This window comes from Magallana gigas, chromosome 6 (assembly GCF_963853765.1).
Source record: "Magallana gigas chromosome 6, xbMagGiga1.1, whole genome shotgun sequence".
Lineage (NCBI taxonomy): Eukaryota > Metazoa > Mollusca > Bivalvia > Ostreida > Ostreidae > Magallana > Magallana gigas.
The window spans coordinates 4631188-4653600 of record NC_088858.1 but is presented as its reverse complement, the minus strand read 5'-3'; the positions used below and the strand labels follow the sequence as shown (position 1 = coordinate 4653600).

The 22413-nt window shown below is 30.9% G+C and overlaps 1 protein-coding gene across 4 annotated transcripts; it reads right to left on the bottom strand.

Annotated features, from left to right (window-relative positions):
- Positions 1-2463: 2463 nt before the first annotated feature.
- Positions 2464-17660, bottom strand: LOC105342859 (uncharacterized). Of its 4 annotated transcripts, XM_066088473.1 has the most exons (10): positions 17569-17660; positions 16315-16407; positions 16034-16195; positions 15609-15947; positions 15345-15506; positions 14452-14842; positions 13979-14067; positions 13588-13698; positions 5446-5574; positions 4718-5311 (listed from the first exon to the last, which is right to left on the bottom strand). In XM_066088473.1, exons 1-9 carry the CDS (start codon positions 17615-17617, stop codon positions 5474-5476), a joined length of 1497 nt encoding a protein of 498 aa, XP_065944545.1. In that variant the 5' UTR covers positions 17618-17660; the 3' UTR covers positions 4718-5311; positions 5446-5473. The 4 variants fall into 4 exon arrangements, with proteins under 4 accessions (XP_034325311.2, XP_065944545.1, XP_011448222.3 ...); XM_034469420.2 differs by lacking the exons at positions 4718-5311; positions 13588-13698 and adding an exon at positions 2464-2764 and having other exon boundaries at positions 17569-17659; XM_011449920.4 differs by lacking the exons at positions 4718-5311; positions 5446-5574 and having other exon boundaries at positions 12382-13698; positions 17569-17659.
- Between the last annotated feature and the right edge of the window lie 4753 nt (positions 17661-22413).

Here is a 22413-nt window from a genome sequence, read left to right as displayed (position 1 = left end):
TAGGTGTTTCATTGGCCTCCAGTCTACTTGCGGTATGACTGCTGTTCGTCTCTGAAGGAATTTTATACATAGAAAATAAAAACAAGTCTGAATTTGCCTTCTCGTTCGTTGGCTCTTTAATTAATTAAACTGGATTTAAATTTTGAACAATGGACTGTAAGCAAAATCTATATACATGTAGATTATACATTTTGGGTGACCAATACATCAAATAATACAAATAATATATACAATCTTATCGATTGATGAACCAAGTTAAATGTTTATGTTCATGTCTGGTTTAGTTGAAATCAGGCTTGGGGTGAATTACATTGTAAAGTAATGCATTACATTACCATTTTTCATGAATTACCATTACTTCATTTTCTTGAAATAATGTATTACATTACCATTACATGAGTAAAGTAATGCATTACCATTACCATTACTTTGTGAAAAATCAATAAGTTTTAAAAAATAATTTAAAAGCTAAATAAAGAGTTTTTGTAGATGTTTCATAAATAAAACATGCTTAAACATATTGACTGGTTCATGTTCAATATCAGGTTCAAATTTAATGACTTATACAAGATTCCTGTTGCACTTGTAGTGCTCAAAGTAATGTTGGTCCCGTTGGTCACATTTACACGCTAATTGCGGAGTTGCAAATCTCTGTTAATTGTGTCTCTGATTTTCGGAGAATGATTTTTAATGAACGGAGCGGTTGAATCGTAATTCGTGTAGGTGATGTTCGAGTTTACACAAAAAAGTAGTAAGTGGCGAACGGATTTATTTTTATCTATTTATTTTGCATGAATCGCTGCAAGAAAATCGTGTCAGATAAGTCGGTCTAAAAATCAAAATGGCGATCGTGACAAACCATTTAATTGTTAAAGTACTTGGAATCTTATTGTAAAAAGAAATATTTCTAACGTCAGGTGCCTGTGTTTGTTATCTGTATACAAATATTAACTGTGTTTGTTAATTCAGCAGTTTGAGAGTTTTCGAGGTTTTCATAAACTTTGTATATCGGATATCGTCCGAATTGTGGATATTCTCTTGGATCACAAAATTGAATAAATCTAATGATTTAAATTTTCTTCCTTGATAAAGTTGTTTTGATTTTCCCGGTTAGTAGTAATTTTTAAAATTTTTCCTTGGGGTCTTATTTTACATTAACTACCGTTGTGTCAATTTTCTACAATTATGAAGGCCGGGATTGAGTAAAATTTAGACAAAGTACAAATTATCAGACAATTGCAAAAAAGCCGAATTAACATAGATTGAAGTAACTAATTCAAACTCATTATATTTGGAAGCATATTCGAGGAAATCAAGTACAATTACAAATACAAACTTTCAAGACCCCGTCTCTCAGTACTCTCAGTACTTTGATTGTTTACCAGAGTCCAGTGACAAAGACATAACTGAATGGAAAAACATCAGAATTTAAAACTTTTTTGTTTTAAATCATGTAATTTTACACACTGAACACGACCCTCCCCCTCCCCTTTTTTATTTTTTTATTTTACAAAAATGAACAATATCATTAATCCTACTTAATAAACGTTCATTAAAGAAAATATATCTTGGAATTTTTCAAGATTTTCAGAAGAAAACAATGGTTTATTTTAATTTTAAATAGAAGTATTTAAATCCAGCGAAATATAAGATTTGTGCGCAAATGCATTAATATATAATGAACAGCCCTTGATTTAGAATTGTATAACTACTCCATTATTTATTTTTTGATTCACTTGACACCCGATTATAACTCCAAAGCTTAAAATATTTGTCTTAATATTGTTCAGTGGGTGTTATTGCAACAATTTAATCTAGCCCATTATGTTATGATTATGCTAGTTTTTATTACCTATTGATTGTGATTCGATTTTGTAAAGGTGTTTAAAGTAATGTATAAAGTTAAATTTTTGACATTGTATGACGAAGGATGAAGATGAAAACGATCACAAGGGAGCTTGTTGGCTCCACCCCAAATAATCCAGTTTAGTTTTGCTCTTACATAAACACGTACACATCGTGAAACATTATCAATTTTTTTAGCTTTGGTTGTACATTCATTTAAAAAAAAAGGTTTAAAAAATCCTCTTTCAGGATTGTTAAATTGTCTGTTGTTAGCAATTCTTCCGTTAAAAAAGTTTAACGTTTCCTTTACACAGCAAAATGTGCCACGTATGTGTCACATACGTTAAACATGTGTGATACGTATGTGATCTCACGTACGTTTAACGTGATTTAAGTACCACGTGTGTTTAACGTACGTTTTAAACCGTACGTGGTACATACGTTACACGTACGTTTAACACACGTTGTAGATACCTTACGTTTAACGTACGTGGTAAATACCATACGTTTCATATACGTGGATTATAACATGCGTTTAACATATGTATATCTTTTATATGTATTTAATGTGACTCGAATCTCATGTGTTTCTCATAACATGCAACATGTATGTATATATTCTACAAATAAAAATATTCGAGTCCCATCTGTATACGTAACAGACACATGATCCAGGTCTTTGATTAAATGTCTTCAAATGTTTCTTTTGTCTTTCAGTTCAAGTTGTTAAAATCCCTGAACTCCCTGCTTTAGGCTCTTCAAATAACTATCTTACTTCCCCATCAATGGAACTACATGTAATCATGTGTCAAACCATCTGCTAATCTAAAATTACAATAAAAAGGAAAAACAAATTTTCACAATTTAAATTCTGATTTATTCTTCTTTACTGACACTAAACAGTCACTCCTCAGTGTTTCTGAAAATAAAAAAAAAACATGACTGCAAGATAATTTTTTTTTTATCATAATGTGTTAACACAATGCTATCTTTTTTTTATAGTCCTAAGTATATGTATTGAGCATTCAAAAATGAGGCCACAAATCCTTATTTTTGGTCATGAACAGTATTTGGCTACTTTACACAAGGTATTTCTCAAAACGAGGCTATTGTGACCTACTTATGACTGTTACATCCCTTTCTATATGATGAACCAGCTGACCAAGTTTGAAAGTCCTACACCATCCAGTTTAAAAGACATAGCACAGACAGTATTTGGTAACGCTATGCCAGGTATTTTTCAAAACGAGGCTATTGTGACCTACTTTTGATTGTTACATCGCTTTCCATATGATGAACCAGCTGACCAAGTTTGAAAGTCCTACTTGATCCAGTTTAAAAGATGTGGCACAGACAAGTTTGAGCGGGACAAGAAAATATAATATATTTTAGGCTCAAACCATATATAGTCCTTTTGCAAAAATATAAATTTTTAACACTTAATTTATATATCCAACAATATGGGCCAGGGTATAAATTGCCTGTTATATTTTCAATCCAAACGGATTTTTTTCTTGATTTAAAGAAAATCAACAGATCAATAGATTGACTTATGAGATTAAAATTGCCTCAATGTGTTAAAATTTGGTCTTTGAATTTTTTGGCCAATGTGATCAAGCTGAATTAATTTATATAAATGCTCACTGTATGTTATAAATGTGCATATGTATGAATATTCTGCCTTTTTTAGTAAATTATAAAGGAGTTGTTTCAATTGTCCAAATGAAAAAAATAATAATAATTTGACACATTTCTGAAAAGCTGGTTCTACTTTAATATAAGATGTAAAATTAAAAACTATGTTATTCTAGGACTTGATACATGCATGCAGCTAATGCATTGCTTAGTAAGGCTTTGGCAGCCAATTGTATGAAAACTTTGTTTTCCAAGGTATTTAGGGAGCATTGCAATTTTTACATCGCATCTGTTATTAAACATTTTTGTTTGTTAAATATAATCAGATTATGATCATGCAGCTTGAACTTTTTTTTACAATCAGCTGGATAATATTATAAAGGTATTATTTATGATAGGCTAATACTCACATAATAAAAAGGCACATGGCTTTTGTACAATGCAAAGTGCATGTTGAGCTCTGGGTGTAAAGTGAAAATGAAATAGGGGTACTTTGTCATTGCATATGAAGAGCTTTTCTTTTTCCGATAACGTTTAACATGTATCTATTATTATATATTGTAAGCATTGTGGTATTTTTTCTCACAATTTAAGTATTTATATATATGTATATAATTATCATCGACACCTATTGCGTGAAAATTAAAAAAAAAAAGTCGGAACTTTTAGGTTTGTGGTCTCCTCTTCTTATTTCTATGTCTTGAGGAATTTCCGGTATACGAAAGACTGCTAACATGGCTAAGCTCGGTTATATTTTACAATATGCATAGGTAACTCTATTTTTATCAAACAAATGGCCCAAAAATAAGCATGCATAGAAACGAATGAATTCAATCGAGGACTGACTGAGAATGCCACTTGTGTGTACATAAACAATATTCACCACGTCAAATGGCCTATGTACACCAAATGCATACTTCACTTGTATAGAAAATAGAATATGCAAAATGATTTTGTAAACATTACCATATGAAACATGGTTTATTAGTCAAATTTCTAAACATTTTATGGAATGAAGATTGAAATTAACTATGATTAATATAGGAGTTGCACAGAGAAATTTCAGATGAAAATTTTAGGAAATGCATGTAACTCTATTTGTGGTTTTGCAAATCAATTAACCTTATGTACAATGATATAAAGTGTCATACAATGTTTAGACATGTATGATGTAGGTATTTTCATTTCCAAGGAGGGGGAAGGGGTCCGGACCCCCCCCCCCCCCCCCCCATTAAGATCTGGCATGCAGATAATTTTAATGTTATTCATATGCATGCCTTCACACATATGTAAAACATATATTATTAACGCACGTGTAACATATGGTTGTTAGAACTCATGTTAGCCATGTGTTTATTAACATATGTGTAACATGTGGTTGAGATCTACATATGTAAAACATATGGTTCACATACGTTTAACATATGTAAAATCTAACGTATGTTAAACGTATGTGATGTTGAACGTATGTTATCACACGTATGTTAACCATGCGTTTCTCAACGTATGTGTAACGTACGGTTTGACTTCACGTGTGTGTCACGTATGTTTAACGTATGTTGCACATGTGTTAACTTTAAACGTATGTGAAACGTACGTGGCACAATTAGCTGTGTACAATGGAGAACGTCAACATTGTGCAAAGGGTCGAGTCCTTAATTTTAATGAAGACGTTTGTGGTATAAACAAATACAACGTTTCGGCAAAAATATGCTGGGGCGGGACATTGCACGACAGGCCTCTATTTCTGCCGAAATGTTGTGGATCAAATTTGTATGATTTCAGTCAATCACAGTGTTGCCTCAAAACGAAAAAGGTCGTAGCTCTTAATCTGCATTGTTGTGGAGAAGGCAAGTGAAGAATGTATAAATCACCTTTATCTCAACCAGTTTATGTTCTTAACATTATAAATTCAAACAATGTGATTTTATATTTTTTACATCTTTTTACATCTTTTTTTTTTACCTTTTTTAGGTTCTTTCAATATTTCTTCTCATTGCTGCAATAATGTTATCCAGTCAAAAGAAGGCTCGAGATGCTGTGGGTCGGAAACAATCGATGCCACCGAGGGTTGTTGGAGCCAAAGTCTATAACCTGTCGACACAAAAATGCTGCAGTAGGTTAAAAGACTATTGATATAACACGATATGCTGAAAGTAGCTATATTTTACTAAGTATTTGAATAAGTATAAAAACTTTTTATATAAAGGTTATAAGCACCAATGGAGCATAAATAGAGTAAATCGGTAAATATTTTATGAAAGGATATATTTTTATCTTTCCTACAAAGTGTATTGTTTTATCTTATTTTTTTTTCTCGTAACGTTGCCAATAGTTAGTCGCAAATAGTACGTTTATTTACATACTAATCAAGCCCTAATATGTTATCAATTGTCTTCACGTAACAGGGATTCTTCAGCAAGTACAACTGGTATTTGCAGTACATGTTTTTGGAATACCAGGTACATCTATAGGAAAATTAAGACAGGAAAGCAGTCAGTATGCAAGGCTTACAGTAGGTTTTCCGTTATCTCATTCGAGTTCTTCTACCCTGTTTACATTCAGCAAGTGGCTACACCCAATCCTAGTGACACTTTTTATTGTCTTTTTTAAGCTCACCAAATATGCATTAATAAGTTAGTTTGTTCGGGATTATTTTGGACCATGCACGGTAAACTCTTTATGGGTAACAAAGATGCAAAAACTTTAAGACTCATCGTGCCGTGCAAATCTCGAAAGTTGAAAAAAAAACGGGAGATTACGTATTTGCTACTCACAGATAGCACAATTGACATGGAAACACTAAGACTTGGGGATAGCGATCTTCTTCTACAAAATAATGTTAGGCTGAGGAAAATCATTCCAAAGAAACAACGAACCTGTAGAAAATTACCTTTATTTGTACGGCAGTTTCAGACAGCCAAGAAAGAGATAAATGAAATTATCAGCAAGATGATACGAACATACCGATACAGCTTTATACAACTCTAAAACGGCGTTGGTTGATGTTTATAAAGTAGACTTTCCATCGCAACTGTAAGACTGAATTGCATTTGGTGCTTTTTGCCATGAGGAGGAAATTCGACCTTAAGTTTGCCATCAAATATCGTTTGTATACCTCTTAAAACTTGTCGCACATGCTTTTTCTAGAGCAGTCACATGTATGTATATTCATAAATTAATCTTATTTAAAGTCCCTTTTAACTAATGTGATTTTCATATTTTAACATTGTTTGATACTTTAAACTTTTATTTGTTTTGTAATTTGAATATAGTAAATTATATACGGGTTTTATTGATCTCGAATTCCACATTCGAAATTAAAACAATTTTGGTCATAATATATATAGCTATTGCTCTTACGTGTGAGAAAGTATTATATATTGTAATAAATAGTGTTTCTTGGTATTAACGTCTTTAAAAATATTTGAATATCTGAATTCATTTTCATCTTATTTAAAGAATAAGGATTTTTTTAGCATTATGAGGTGATCATTATGGTTGGGAATTCGTTAAATTCAATAAAACCCGAAGAAATGAATCCTTATTACTGATATTTATTAAAAAATATTATAAATTTTTCAGCAAATGTGGAATAAGATAATAAATCATTGACATTTTTACGTTATTTTCATTTCGAATATTTATGTAACTCACGCTCGCGCCTCAACAGGACATCATTGGCGTTATTGAGAAAATTATTTAAAAATACTTACCATATTCGTTAAGGTTCAAAATCTGCCCCTCCCCCCTTTAATAAATTTTAAAAACATTATATCATAGTGATATATCATAGTGTATAAAACATGTAAGTTACAGAAATCATAGAAACCTAGTAGTTTTACAGCACGGGCTAATCCTCGTGCCTCTATGACGTCACGTAAATAGGCCATTTCCCGTTCATCCCCAAAACATAAAAAATCATCACGTTTTCTTTAGATTCAACAATAGGAAGTATAGAGCGCATTGTTGCTCCAAAACAATTTTCATATATATTATTGTTCAAAACAGTTTGCATATCATGTTAAAAAGTTATGTTGGAACAAGCATGTCCTTGATGTTTCCTACTAAAAAAAAACTGATAAGAATTACCATTTTTGTTGTTGCTTAAATACGTACTTTTTGTAAAAGTAAACATTATCAGTATCTCAAATCTCTATTAAGACACAGATCAGACAATTTATCTTGTTAAACCTGAATTATATATGTTTTAATCTTTCTATATGTAAATTTCTAAAGCTCTATTCATAAATTGTGGGATATTTAATACTCTATCCCGCACAAAGTCCTTTGATTCAAAATGTTATTAAAAGACACTGAAAAAGTAAATTTTATAAAACAGATGTACATATTATAATCATTAGATTATGTTTTTATTGATCTTTTAAAGGTATTATCTCATGTTGTGCTTTTAATAAAACACTTACCTTTGATTTTTTTCTGGACCATAGGTTTTTAAAAAGAGACTTTTTGAAAAATACCAATAAATCTTTATTAGTTCTTAATAATCTCCATTTTAAACAGGCCCCAGTCCTTCATTTTAACAACTTAAAGGCTATTTCCCCAAAGATGCTTTGTGCTAAGTTTGGTTGAAAATGGCTAATTGGTTCTGACGAAGAAGATAAAAATGTAAAAAGTTTGCGTAGACGACGCCGACGTGGTCGGCAGGCAACGGATAAAGCTCACGTGGTCTTTCGGCTCAGGTAAGCTAAACTGAGAACTAGCACGTTCTAAACGATTTTAGTTCACTCTGGCAACAGCAATGCACGAGAATGCTCATTAAGAGTTATCGTTCTTCCTTTATGCATATATAGCTTTTACAGTTTAGTGTAGTTGAAAAAACAAAAACAAAAAGTACATTCCATCTTGTAAGGAATTAATATCGATAAATTATGACTGATATTCAGGATTTACTTTTAAAAAAAATGTTTGTAGTTAATAATTCACTATGTGGTTCTTCGGGTTGTCAAGCTTCAGTGATTGCGTCTTTTGTAAACAATAACAAATCATTTTTTGAAAAATATTCATGTGCTGTTAAATAGAAACAAAAAACTTAAATATGAAATTAGAAGACATGAAATATCATTTTAAAATGATATAATGCACCGCACCCATATTAATAATAAATTTTGACAGGTGAAAATATTATTTAAAAAACAGTGCATAGCATCAACAATTATAATATAAAATTAATGAAAAGGTTTTTAATGTAAATTCACAAACATGTTGAAAACAATCTTAAACAACGGGAAACAAAGTTGATGCCTCAAACAAAATATGGGATTAAAAATTCCAAAATTATCAGGAAATTTTAAATATTGCAAACTTGTTTTAGATTTATGAATCGTTAAACGCCTACACTATACTTCAACAGTGGATCAAGGTCATTTTCAAGTTATACCCAACGACATAGAACAAATCAGACATATAATTCCTTGTTTCTCTCATGATGCGGAAAAATAAGGGTAAATTCCAAGTCTATATTCGTATTTCCTGATTGTTAAAGCTTAATTGAAGCTTAATATGGCCACATGTTTACAGACTAATTACGGAAACAAATGTTTCAGAACTCAAGACGATACGCATCATTAATATTTACATTCTTGAAAAATGCACTTGCTTTGTTCCGCCTTTTTCCATAACTGTGAATTACAATTTCTTTTATTTGAGTATTTATTCAGTTAAACATTCCAATGAAAGTTACTTTAAGATCCTTTGATAAGGCATGTTAATATTGCATAGAAGTCTATAAAAGCAAATTGTTACAGAATGCGGGATTTACCTTTCTTTATCAAAACTCCATAATTCGATGAAACAACAGGAAAGTAAAACAGTAAATATTAAATAGCTGAGAAAGAAAATCATTCCATTTTTATGCGTATTGTTTTTAAATAACACATGGTCAAGACTATTTTCAAAATTTACTTTTCGAATCTTATATTTGCACTGTCACACTTTTAGGTATTTACAATGGTCAGCAAACATTTTAAGGCCAGTTGTCAAGTTATTAACTAGATACACATCTTAAAATTCTTTGTTGAGTATACAATACTCGTGTCATGATATGTTTTCATCTAGGTTACAGAATAAAAAAATCACTATGAAAAACTGAATGTTAACCATAGAAATTGTGAATTACATTTGCAGATAGCAAATACTAAGAAAAACGAAGTTTTTACCAGTATATACAACCTACGTAAAATGACTGTTGCTTAAATTAATTGTAACTAAAACTGGTACTGTAAAGAAGAACAGAATATTCAAAAATGCTTTTGCATTAGTTTACCTCTATTATGCAAGTGAAAAGAGCATCGGGAAAACATCAAGTACATGTGAACATTGAAGTTACTAGTAGTCGAGAAGAGAGAAGGTAGAGAAAAATAAGTTATTTTAATTTCAATTTTAATTTCTAACGAGAAATCATCATTTGTTCGAAATTGAATGCATTAAAATATCTGTATCACAGCCATGACGTTCTTTGCTCTTACATGCTAAACATTAAATCTTACAGTAAATGAATGCATAATAATGAATAATAACAATTTAGTGACTTCAAACATTTTGCATTATTTACGTAAATTCATATGATTTTCCCCTGTTTTAAACTGTAATATGAAATGGGTTGATTTGGTATATATCACGCAGTCAGCAGTATAAAAATGATATTTATTATAAAGATTGCAATTACTCTAATTAATAATTATCTTATAGAGAAATTGTGATATCTATGTGAGTTCTTCCTTGTTGAACGCTCACTAGATCTCCCTATATTTCAATAATAAAACTGTTCTAATCTCAAAATTACAGAATTGAATGTATTATTTCAACACATTTCGTTCGTTTTGCAATCGCACATCTTACTTGATTAAACACATAAAAAATAAGATCATTTAATTATTTTTTAAGTTTTATTCATAAAACATGGAGGATATAAGGCAGAAAAATGCCGGCTTTGTGAATAGTTTTATTGCCAATATTAACTAATGAAGCGTTATTGTGTTAATACAGGTATGATATTTGTTTTGTAATATTAATCCAGTATCGGTTTTTTATGACATTATGTCGTTTTATTAGCAATATTACAAAGTCAACGAATTTACATAAAAATTTCAGTCTTTTTTCGAATAATTTATAAAAGGGAAGTAATAAAAAGGTTTTCCAAAACACCCACTGGATTTTTATCTTGATCAATAAGGTCAGAAATGAGATTGGCATTATATTTTTAACGGTGGATATTGCTATTTAAGTGTATGTCCGGCCTATTCTTCCTTATTCATAAAACTCCCCAAATTTATAAAAAGTTAACAGATATTGGCTAAAATACAAGAATTAGTCTAAAATTTATGTTAATAAGCTACAAAGATTAAATAAATCAAAAATGAAAGATTAATATACTTTTTGTTTAAACGACGAAACCTGTGCTATGAATATTAAAATGTCAGTATGATTTTAAGACGCGAGTATCAAGTCAAGGATAATTATTCAAAGGTATTGTTATCAATGCATGCTGAGGGGATACGCAACATTAAAAAAGCAAATATAAAAAATGATAAATATATCTATCTTAAGGAGGCTGGGTGGTCAATCAGCTGATCTACCTTAAATTTTCAGATTTTTTTTATATATTTGTCAAGCTATAATCTATTATTTAGTCAAGAATAAATACATAAATTTTAGCTTTTAAATTTTAGTATTTTTCTATATCTTTGTATAGAGCTCTTCTTTCAAAAGAGATCGAGGCAGTCTAAAAATGGCCACATCCACCAAACCCTAATAATCAAAACATTGATATTCATTTGATTTTTCATATGGTGTGATGAGGTTATTTAAAAAAAAAAAAAAAAGGCATTTACGTTGAAAGATAGGGCGTAAAAGGTATGTTGTTAACGAAAGCGAAACTTGGAAAATATTTCAGGTGTGGCAGTTCATAGTAAAACTCTTTCCATGTAAGATATTACAAGCATTTAAACATAAAACAATCCCATTCATCTCATGGATTTTAATGATATATTACTTCAAAGGATAAAATCTTTTTGTGTGAAATAAATAAAATAAATATCCGAATGAAAGAATAACGTGTCAAAATTTCCTCTCTTTTGTCATAAGACCTGCGAAGATACTAAGTTATTTTTAACCTCCATGTATTTTATTACATTAAAAGGATTAAAAGGATTAGAAAAAAAACCTATCAACTCTCTAAGTAAATACAAAACTAAACTATTTGCTTAGTTCAGGTTTAATACCAAGAATATGCACATGTACTTCATGTCGTAACATCATTTACTCTACTTTCGGTCCTCATGCACTTTAGATATTCATTTAAATTGCGTACTTTTTTCGTCAAAACATACGTACATAAAACATACATAATAAATATACACTTCGTTCAAAACAAATCTTGTTTATCTTCCAAACCTTTACAGGAAAAACAAGATTTCACCTCCTTTAATTTACATCAATCTAAAAACAAGTCAACATTATTTAGAAAAAACAAGAAATTCTTAAAATTACACATTGTAACTGAAACTAGTACTGTTGTACCTTGCCTGGATAATCTTAATTAACATGGTTGACCTATGATGCAAGCAAATCCAACACGAAACAGCGTGCAGATCTTCGTTTTTTTTCAATTACTTAGGAATTACTAATGAAGACACTTATTTGTTGAGCTTAATATATAGAATAAACAGTACAATTATTGTTGTTTTGCCTCAGACTAGAATGTCTCGACGTCATTGGATGAATAGTGTCACGTGATTGCCTTATAAATTTCTTTACACGGCGAACGTCAAAATTTATACGGCAACATGGCGGACGTAACGTTATTTGAGCTGACTTTTTACACAAACGTTCAACTATACCTTTAATTTTTAAGCCCCAAAATATTTAGAGTTACCCCCCCCCCCCCCCCACGTTGACGGTAACATAATATTATGATCCTACAATACGGCATCCAGGTTTGCACAGACGACTGACGAGGAAGGTAAAAAATTAGAGAATTAAGCTTGAATTTTAATGTTATGTATTTTCTGTTGTTTGTTTACACCACAATCTTTAGGTCCTCGACAAAACAAAACGCTTATTAGGTTTGTTACTGACTGTGTACAGAAATTTGCTCCGCCTCGCCTTCTTTAGACTTTACAGACCCCACAAATTTCGCCGAGTCTTCTGTGGACTTTACCGATCCCACAAATATCTGTACATAGTCAGTAACAAACCTAATAAGTAATATTGATTTGTTTTGTTTGTTTTGTTTCGTATTTGTGTGGTTGTTGTTGTTGTTGTTGAATTTAAACAGTTGTTCTATTTAATCTTCAATTAGTCAAATTTAAACAAAATTTATCATGCAAAAACAAAATAATTTTTAAACGGTGTTAAATGGACCGAACGCTGATTTTTATGGTTTGAGACACAGACAGTAGGATCCACCGGCCTATTCAAATCATAAGCCAAACTAAACGTCATGTGCTTAGTGTACATCATGACGTCATGTTTCATACGTAAAACATAGACGTTGTTTCTTCGGTTTTCGGAAATAGTCAAAGAAAAAAGCAAATTGAATTCCGAGAATTTTTTATTTCTTCATATAATGCTTATCCATATCGTTAGTTAATAAATTTTCTATTTATTATAGCATTGAATGATTAATTTTTGACGTCGTCGTGTCAATTACTGCTGTCAGATGAGCCGACAAATTGAATAACGCGCGTTCTATTTTATTTATACGTGTTACCATGAAGCCTCGCTTCGCGTGCCGGGCGAAGTCTTCCTTACGCTGCGCTCGATATAAATTATCAGGCATATATAAATACACATAAATAGAGGCATTCAATGATTCCCTATAAAATAACATGTCAAGGGGTAGCTGATATAGATTTTCTGAGCTACATTTGGGAACAAGAACTCCAAGGCCTTTTTGTGGATTGACATTCATTATTTTCCAGTAAAGGAGTCTTTAAAGAATGCTTTCTTTGGTTGACAAGGCATGTTGGCAGAAGCGTTTAATAAACAGTTTCTTTTTCCTTTCAATATAAAGGGTAGTAGTATTAATTTTTTCAACTGAAATTCCAATAAGTTTTTTAAATGAAACACATTGTTTGCCTATACATGACGGTTTCTGTATCCTTCTTGCATATAGACAGCGGCATGAGTTACTGCGCTTTATAGATCCGAGTTGTCTTCTCATATTTCTTATTATTTTAAAACGACCAGTTTTACCTGAAATGTAACAATCTGATTAATTGCAACGTGTTTTGCTGTCTCTAACTATTGTCATTAGTTTTAATATACGCAAGAGCTTTAAACATTTCTTTCAGGCAATCATTTTACATTCTTAGATTTTTAATATATCTGTTCCTTTTGCGTTGATTCTATATAACCTTAAACTATACAACAAACCTTAAAACGGCAATAACGAATCATTCTAATCGTGGATATATCAAAGCACAAATATATTTAATAATTCTGGTAAATTCTCTTAACTTTTGTAAATGCTTACTAAGATATCCTCTGCAATATCTCTTTAAATTCATTTTCTTGAGCTTGCATCTACGGGGACATCTTAAACGATACCTTGGCATCTTGCAACTGTTAATCATAAGACAAAATTGTTATTTAAGGTACCAAGTAAACGCACAATTAGGTACAATTCAGTAATAAAATTAAATTGTATCAGCTATTTTCAAAACTCTCATTAATAAATACATGTATGTTGGAAAAAATTTTTAGGAGTCCTGGCATTCACTTTAAATGAAAAACATGTTCTTTCTAATTTCAACAACAAATTGATTTGTCTTTGCGTTCTTCACTGTAATGATGAAATTAATTTTACACGGGTTCTTATTAGATAAAATCTAAAGAAGAAGTATTTAAATCATTCCATCAAAGTTTATATCATACATATTGTCAAAATAAAGTGATCACACAAAATCACTTTCAGATACACATTTACAGACAATTGGTCAACATTACCTCTTGCCCTTTTGACGTTTACCAAAACAGCACACATCCGTTTTGGGATTGTAGATAGAAGCACTTGGATGGCAGCATGACATCCCGTCTTTCAACGCATGTTTAAACAGTTTGTAGTTGCAACAAAGATCTTTCATAGGATCATATTTCTGTCTCCCACATCTAGGATCTAGCATTGACTTGTTTACTACCCTGTACTCATAAGAACACACGAAGTTCACAGAGTCGTAAGACACCCCACCTCCACGAGTCGGACAACACTTGTCGTGATAAGGAGCACTCTTTTGTACTATTTCTTCTCTTCTTAGAAAGGTTTTAACACAGCAAACTTGTGTAGTTTTATCTAACTTCTGATTGGAACAGCACGTGTCTTCCATTTTTATGATTCTGCCTACAAGGTAAGTAAACGGCCATTTAATGATATAATATTGGTTTAAGGTTTCTCATTCCTTAATGTGGTTGTTTAAAGAATATAATGTTAATATAATTGGGTTTTTTTCCTTGTTAAATTACATTTCTTAAAAGATTTATTATTCAAATTTCTGTACATTTTTACAAAGATGTAATAAAAGGGACCCTCCCTCTGAGTAATTGCGCATTTAGTTTGACCCTTTTGTACCTGATATACCCTACGTTAATCGATCTTTTTAATTACGCAAAATAATCCCAACAAATAGTGTTTTAAATTTTGCATATGATCGGACCAAATTTAGAGACAAAAATAAATGTTCATCTGCGTAAAAGCAAATGTCTTATGAATTTTCTAGATTTTCCTTTAAAATTTACAAAGTAAAATCAAATGGATAATTAAATTTTAAAAAAAACAACATTCTAAATTTTTATCTTTTTTCTCTTAAAGATCCTTCGCAAAAATAGTTCGTCATTGAACTTACTTCCACAACATTTGTTGATTCTTTTGTTAAAGTTCATTCCTGCACAGCAAGATTCCATGTCGTAGTCAATCGTTTTATTTCCACAGCAGCGCCAAAATGGTCCGGTTTTTTTCAACAGATGACCTTCACAACAATTATGTGTCGTGACATCATACGCACCATCTACAAAGTAAAATAAGTATATTCTTATAAGAAAATAAGTGTTTAAATTTAAGTGCATTTTTTCCAAATATGATCTTCATTAAGCTTGTTTAATGAACATACGGTTTGGACACCACTGATGCCCTTTCTGGACCACTTGATTTCCAGCACAGTCATTATTGGATGGGTCATACGACAAAGAACCACAACATCTATGACTGTATTTGTGAGGAATTAAGGTTTTATTACAACACATGTGCTCGCTTGTGTTGTAAATTTTATCTCCACACTTACTTTCCCATAAACTTATGATCAACATATTTTGAAAGCAATATTTTTCTCTGACATCGTACGTTTCATTGCCACAGCACGAACTTGTATGGTGGAATTTGTGGAGCTTTGAACTACAACACATCTCCTCTGTGAATATGTATGCAGAGGTGCTACAGCAACCGTAATGATCTACAAAATCAAGACGAAAAATGTATATGTTAACTCTTAATCCTTAAGTTAATAAACATTTGTTTGTATTAAGTTTGCCTTATCACCTGGACTTTTGTCTGGATAATATACGCCATTGCAGCAGATACTTTTTCTTCCGTTGTAAACTTTGTCTCTACAACACTTATGGATGGAACCATCGACATATCTTGGATGAAGCCTTCCGCCACAACATATGTGAGTGTTCGATTTGTTCAGCTCAGTTATCCCTGTAAAATATTTATATTTCATTCTCTAACGAAGTCATTACATTTCATTTTTATTGCAGCTGGTTATTTACTGATACCAAAATGGAAACCGTTAATGTAAATAAATGTTTTCATAAAACCTGCACAACATCCAAGGGAAATGTCATTCATGTTATTTTGACACACACTAAAAATGTCCTGACTGCTCCCGGGGTTGTCATCACCTGATGCATCTAAAATTTAATTATTCGTAACTGAAAACCACAAAATTTTTTAGAAAGAGGAATATCTTACATGTGAATAAATGTTAGTTGGTTCATATCAAATATATTTCTGCGATACAATAACATGCAGATAAAAAACTGATAAGGCATTAATGTTTTTGTTTGTATAAATATGTTACCATTTGAATTCCTTAATATCAATTATTTTTATTATCATTGTTTTTATCATTAAATTTTCTTTAGTTCTTTAGAGTTAAAGCGGTTCATATTTTGTGTTCTTTGATCCCGTTTGACCCGATTCTAAATTGGACAACTGCTAAAAGAAGTGGATTAACCAACTCTAAAGTGATCGATATGTAATTTTTTTGAGGCTCAAAACTTTTTATTCCGGACAAACTCGATTAAGAGATCAAATGCCTAAGTTTCACCTCACCGGATTGTGAAACAAAAGAGAAATGCGACAAAACGCAACATCGAATAACGTTATCGGCTGTTCAACGGATATGTTCACTGTCCTATATGGGAACGGCGACAACAACATCTTTAACCTTGTCGTTTTTGGAATGTGTTTTAATGTCTCTTTATTCGTACGAGTCTCCTACCTTTTGTTTTATAATACAAGAACGAAAAGATATATATGTTTTAAAACTGTTCGTTTCATTTTTAAAGAGGTAATTCTATTTTGTTAGACTATTTTCAGTCGTATGTTATTCATCACTGTGCCACGCTTTTGATTTAAGGACGAGATGCACTCTTTAAATTAATGTTTTGTACTTTCGCACAAGCTTGATGTATATGCAGAGCGAAAATGGATATGTCATTTGAGTGTATTTGAAATATTTTTTTATGTGAATGAAAGCAATTAAAGATGAAATTCACGTTAGTTAAAAATCTTCTTTGAAGGTTGTGAGTTTTTTATGTATATTAAAATATGACAATTTTTTCTTGAATATTTAAAGATCTCTAAATTACTTTTTACCTAGTAAAAAAAATCAACCAAAAGTACATCCTAAAATAGTTTTATCGCTTACGTTCCAATAATAAATTGGTTTTTAAATGTACTACATTTTAGAATAAAGAGAAATTAAGTATAAAAATTGAAAGATTTCCTAAATTTTATATTTCAATAAATAGTACATGTAAATAAAATGGAAAAAAATAATACATTACATGGGAAAAGATAAAAGAAAAAAACCCTCCACGCAGCTCTAAGTTCCATGACAAAATAACTCCCATGGATTGAAAAATACCATATTAGTTAGGTATGATATGAATATTCATGAACGATGACTGATGATTTTTTCCTTAAATAGGGTATGAAAAGGAAATACAAATAAGAGCGAATTCTGAAGACAATCCTATACATTTAAACTTGAGAGCGGTAAGTATTACTTAGAGGACACTTCTGAAGTTACCTAGAAATGGTGATGGCGCGTTGTTGAACACGATCACAGAAAAAAAGTATCCCAACAAGAAGAAAATTTACTTGAGTTGTAGTTTAATAATAAACATACACCATGAAATATAGTTATAGTTAAAGTTTCACTGAAATTTAGAAATAAAGATCAAGTTCAATTTTAAAAAACATTGTTTATCCTAAATTTTAAGGAGTGAAACAGGTAAGTTATTATCATTAGTTTTCTGGAAAGATAAATAAGGATAAGTTATTCTATAGTTCTAAGAATTGTTATTTTAAACGACATCGGATATAAACTTTATAAGTAAGTCCTTATGATCTTTGTCCTCTTTAAGAGTGATGCTACATTAAATTATAATCTAGTAAATACTTTAGCATTTGAAAACAGGAGACCTTCCTCATGCAGCTTCTTAAACTTAGGAATTTCTTCTTATGACTTAACTAAATGTCAACAGCGTATTTAAATAGACCGGTGATTCAATACTAATACAATAAATTTATTGACGATGCAGTTTTTACTGATATCAATCATTCACACAGATTTGATTACCATTAAAACAATTCTTTGATTAAATTAAAATTAACAGTAACAGAGGCACTATATTTTTTGATATTTAAATAATTGTAACCCGCTGTAATATTAATTAACAGCGTGTTTACAAGTGTTTTAAAACAATAATACGATTGTTTGACTTTTTTCTCAAACTTAAAAAAAATTAAAGATTAATATTTCTCGATTTTATCTCACTTTCAAGACTGACAAAGTTGTCGTCCCTTTATAATTGTATGTCACATACATGTAAAGTCACAGACGGGCGTTTGCTCCGCTATTGCAGAAATGTTTAATAAGGATCGATATTCAAACATTTACACAAGTGTGACAAGCTTCTGATTTATAAATAAGGATAAGTAAAAATAGTCAGAAGTAAATATATGAATTGATAATTTGTTCTAGCAGCATTTATTATAATTTTAAGCAAAGAACGATTATCTAGATGCAAGAAATGAAAGAATGACTATGAAATGGTAATGCACCTGATGTACTGAAAGCAATCAAAGATCGGTTTTAACATTGTTAGGATGTGTGTTCATACTTATACACCATTTCTTTCATGTAAGAAAATAAAAAAGAAAAGAAACATTTAACAAAACAAAGCACAGAGGTAAACTGCAAAGTTAACATAAATAAATTAACAAAAAAGAAATGAACAATATAAAATTAAAAAATGAAATGCTTTAGTCTTTGGTTTGCAGCCCTATTCTATAACATGTTATGTATTCGTGCACTTCATGCTCCGACGGATGTGAAATGTATATTTGGTATACATTTACCGAACAGAACAGTTTATAATTTCAGCAGTGCTGTACAGAAGAATGGATTTTTTTTTCGTGCATTTGGTATCAGTGGTGGAGCTCCTGGATGCCAGAGTTTGGGAATTTCTTTTCACATCAAGCAATAACTTTTAACAATACACAGAGGAATTAATTAAATAAATATCATAAAAAGGTAAACAATTTCAAAAGGAGGATGTGCGCCATCTTGCAAATTTGAGGATAAGAATTGAAACATTTCTTGAACTGGCTTGTTTCTGACCGAAACTCAGGCCAAAACTGTTGCCAACAGATATAAAAGCAATAAATATGAAGTCCTATGTGTCATTTTGTTTGAAATGTATGCATACAAGAACAAGACAATGCTTTTTAATCAGTCAGAACAGCTGTCGAACTCCGCAGCTACATAATTATTTTGAAGATTTCAAAATCTGGAAAGATATTAAGGGGGTTCATTGGTGTCCTCTCTACCACAATTTGTCGAGAAAAAATTTCCCCCTTAATATCTGCATTGATTAAAACTGACAATGTTCAAGGTTAAGAATCAACGGAGTATCATTTATAACAAAACTGGTTTCAGGGCCTGCCACATTTCACTCACATACTATAGAATAGCGGTCTCTAAAATTATGGAAATGGTCGCACTAATGGCTGAATAGGATATCCGGTAATAATTTTAGCACCTGAAAGCCTCTTTTTCAAGACAACTATTGACTTTCTCTAGACAGTCTTTAAATAGCAAAACCAAGGGAAAATACCATATGTAATATAAAAATAAAATCTTCTGGCCGAAATTGTTTAATGATAATACCTTTTATGTGACATGCAATTATTACATATAATGCATGTCCAATAAGTGCCATATTTTGCCAAGACGCCTTTTGGTGGGGATCCAATTTGCAATTGGATTCTGGAGTTTATCTTATTAAATCCAACTTTTTATGTTTGGCATATCATTGCCTTGTTTATTGATATATTTTACTATTGGGTGTCAGCATATTGCATGATATACTTTCAAAGACATTACACAGTAGTCATGTATTTTCTAGCCTAAGTAGACCCTCTTAATGGTGTATATATTTTATTTTTCATCATTTTCTTCAATAACTGACATTTGTTCATTTCTATAGCTGTCTTGTTTTCTCTATGTCTAACATAAAAAAAACTAAGTGCAGTTGTCTTGACTTGAAATAAAATTAACATAAACATAAAGAGGTTTTTTAATACTCAATTGTTTTGTAAAGATGCGTCACTAGTGTTAATAGAAGGGCTAACGTCTTTCCGCTGCTATTTTCCCGGGTACTACACTATCTTTATTTTCCCCTTTCTATTTAAGGTGTAAACGAGGGGTTTCCTACTTCCAAGGATGTTATGTAACCAAGCGTGATGAACCAATGGTATTCAAAACAAGGGGCTCCCGTAGAGATTATGATATAATATACCTAGGGGTAAACCAAGGGTATTAAGTAAGCAACAAAGCTTAGAATTTCAGTTTGTGTTATATATTTCATAGATCATATTTCGTAATAAGTAGTTAAACAAGCCCGAACCCCTGTAAATATTTCTATTCTTATTATCTTATAACTAAGCCGTTACTTTGGCATTTAGGTTTAAATCGATTAAAAATATATGTCTATCTAAGGAGGTATAAGACATATCACTATTGTAGAATACTTTCTTTTAACATACACAACAAAACTGACCATCTTGGTAAATCGCCAACGACAATATCTGAGTTCGAAAACCCCTTGATGGAAGTTATACTTTTGTAAGAATATCATAATCAAATATCTATACTACTATACTAAAATAATAGACTCGAGCTTTTGGGCTTTAATACCGAGAAATCGGAAGAGTACTGTCTTTTGTTTTATATATTTTAAACATCATTGGTACTTGAAGATTACCAATTTGTTTTTATTTTTTCTCAATCAAGCTTCGCTTAAAATTTCTTTGAAAAATCCGGAAATCATCTTGATTTTTTGGATTTTAAAATCTTGTGCATGCGCATTACATTCACGCTAAATTACGGGAGCTCTTTCGTTTATGTTAACTTTCCCCAATTTCACATTTGCATGGATAAACTCAGAAATGATTTTACAAAAACATGTAAATTTTCATTGAAAATTTGTCATATTCTCACCAAAGGAAATACGGGAGATAACTCTAACTCAGTGCTTTTAATATGGAAATCCCGAGAGTTCCTAATGTCAACATGGTGTGTAAAGAGAGTAAAAAAAGTTGGTGAAAAAGTGTTGAATTCCTCATTAATTTAGATGAAAGGTAAATACAGCCTCAAAATGGTTTGTTATGAATAATTTGACTTATTTTCAACGCAGCTTCATTAATTTTCACCAAAATCGTTTCGGAGCGATTCTTCAATTTTTTGCTACATTACGAGTATATGGGAGGCATTTTAACTGTGGTGAAGGCCTGTCCCGAGACACAGCTAGATTATTCTAACTAAGCAGAATGTAGTGAAATTAATAGCATTATTGTAGGCTTAAATCTTGTTTATGTAAATGTCAACAATACGGTGTGTCGGTGTATCTATTTCGTATATATGTCCGATATCATATGCAATGTCAACCCGTGCACGCACGGGTCAAAGCCTAGTTTATATAAAAAAAAAATATTAAAAATATTCATATTAAAAAATATATAAAAAATATATTAAATATATTTACATTAGTTACATATATATATATTTAGAATATGATGATCTTTTATCCCGATTAATTTCAATTGTTACATACTTTAAATATAGTCATAAAACACAATCGAAACATGGGATACCGCGGTGTTTAAAATAATAAACAAGAGTCTTAATAATATGAAGCGATGAAACTTGATATAATTTATCAAACTGGTTTTTAATGAACTTCTGCTAAATTTAACTGATGAAAAGAATTAATTTACAATGTTTAAAATGTCTCTCTTTACAATATTTAAAATTCTGATTAAAAAAACCAAACAAAAGTAATCTTTACACAAACATTACTTTTGATTACTTTTAACCAAGTGATTTGCATCTATAACAATATATAACAATATATCTAATAGTATTTCAGAAAACTGTCAATGCATTTCACTGATTGAAAAGTCTGACACCATACGAATTGTTGAGTTTCAAATATTGAAAGAATTAATATTTCTTTTGATCAAAGTGTTTTGGTTGGTCCCACTTGCTCGAACCATATGGACCGAGATGTCCTACACTTGTCTCGAAATGTCATCGTTTAAACCATACCACTTCATAACTATTT

Excerpts from the sequence above, each read along its gene's own strand:
- LOC105342859 (XM_011449920.4), bottom strand. The coding sequence starts at position 17,617 with ATGGAACTTAGAGCTGCGTGGAGGGTTTTTTTCTTTTATCTTTTCCCA. Across the intron at positions 15,507-15,608 it reads GCATCAGTGGTGTCCAAACC|ATGGTGCGTATGATGTCACG; the intron begins GTATGTTCATTA and ends TTTACTTTGTAG. Across the intron at positions 13,699-13,978 it reads ATATTGCAGAGGATATCTTA|GTAAAACTGGTCGTTTTAAA; the intron begins GTAAGCATTTAC and ends GTTACATTTCAG.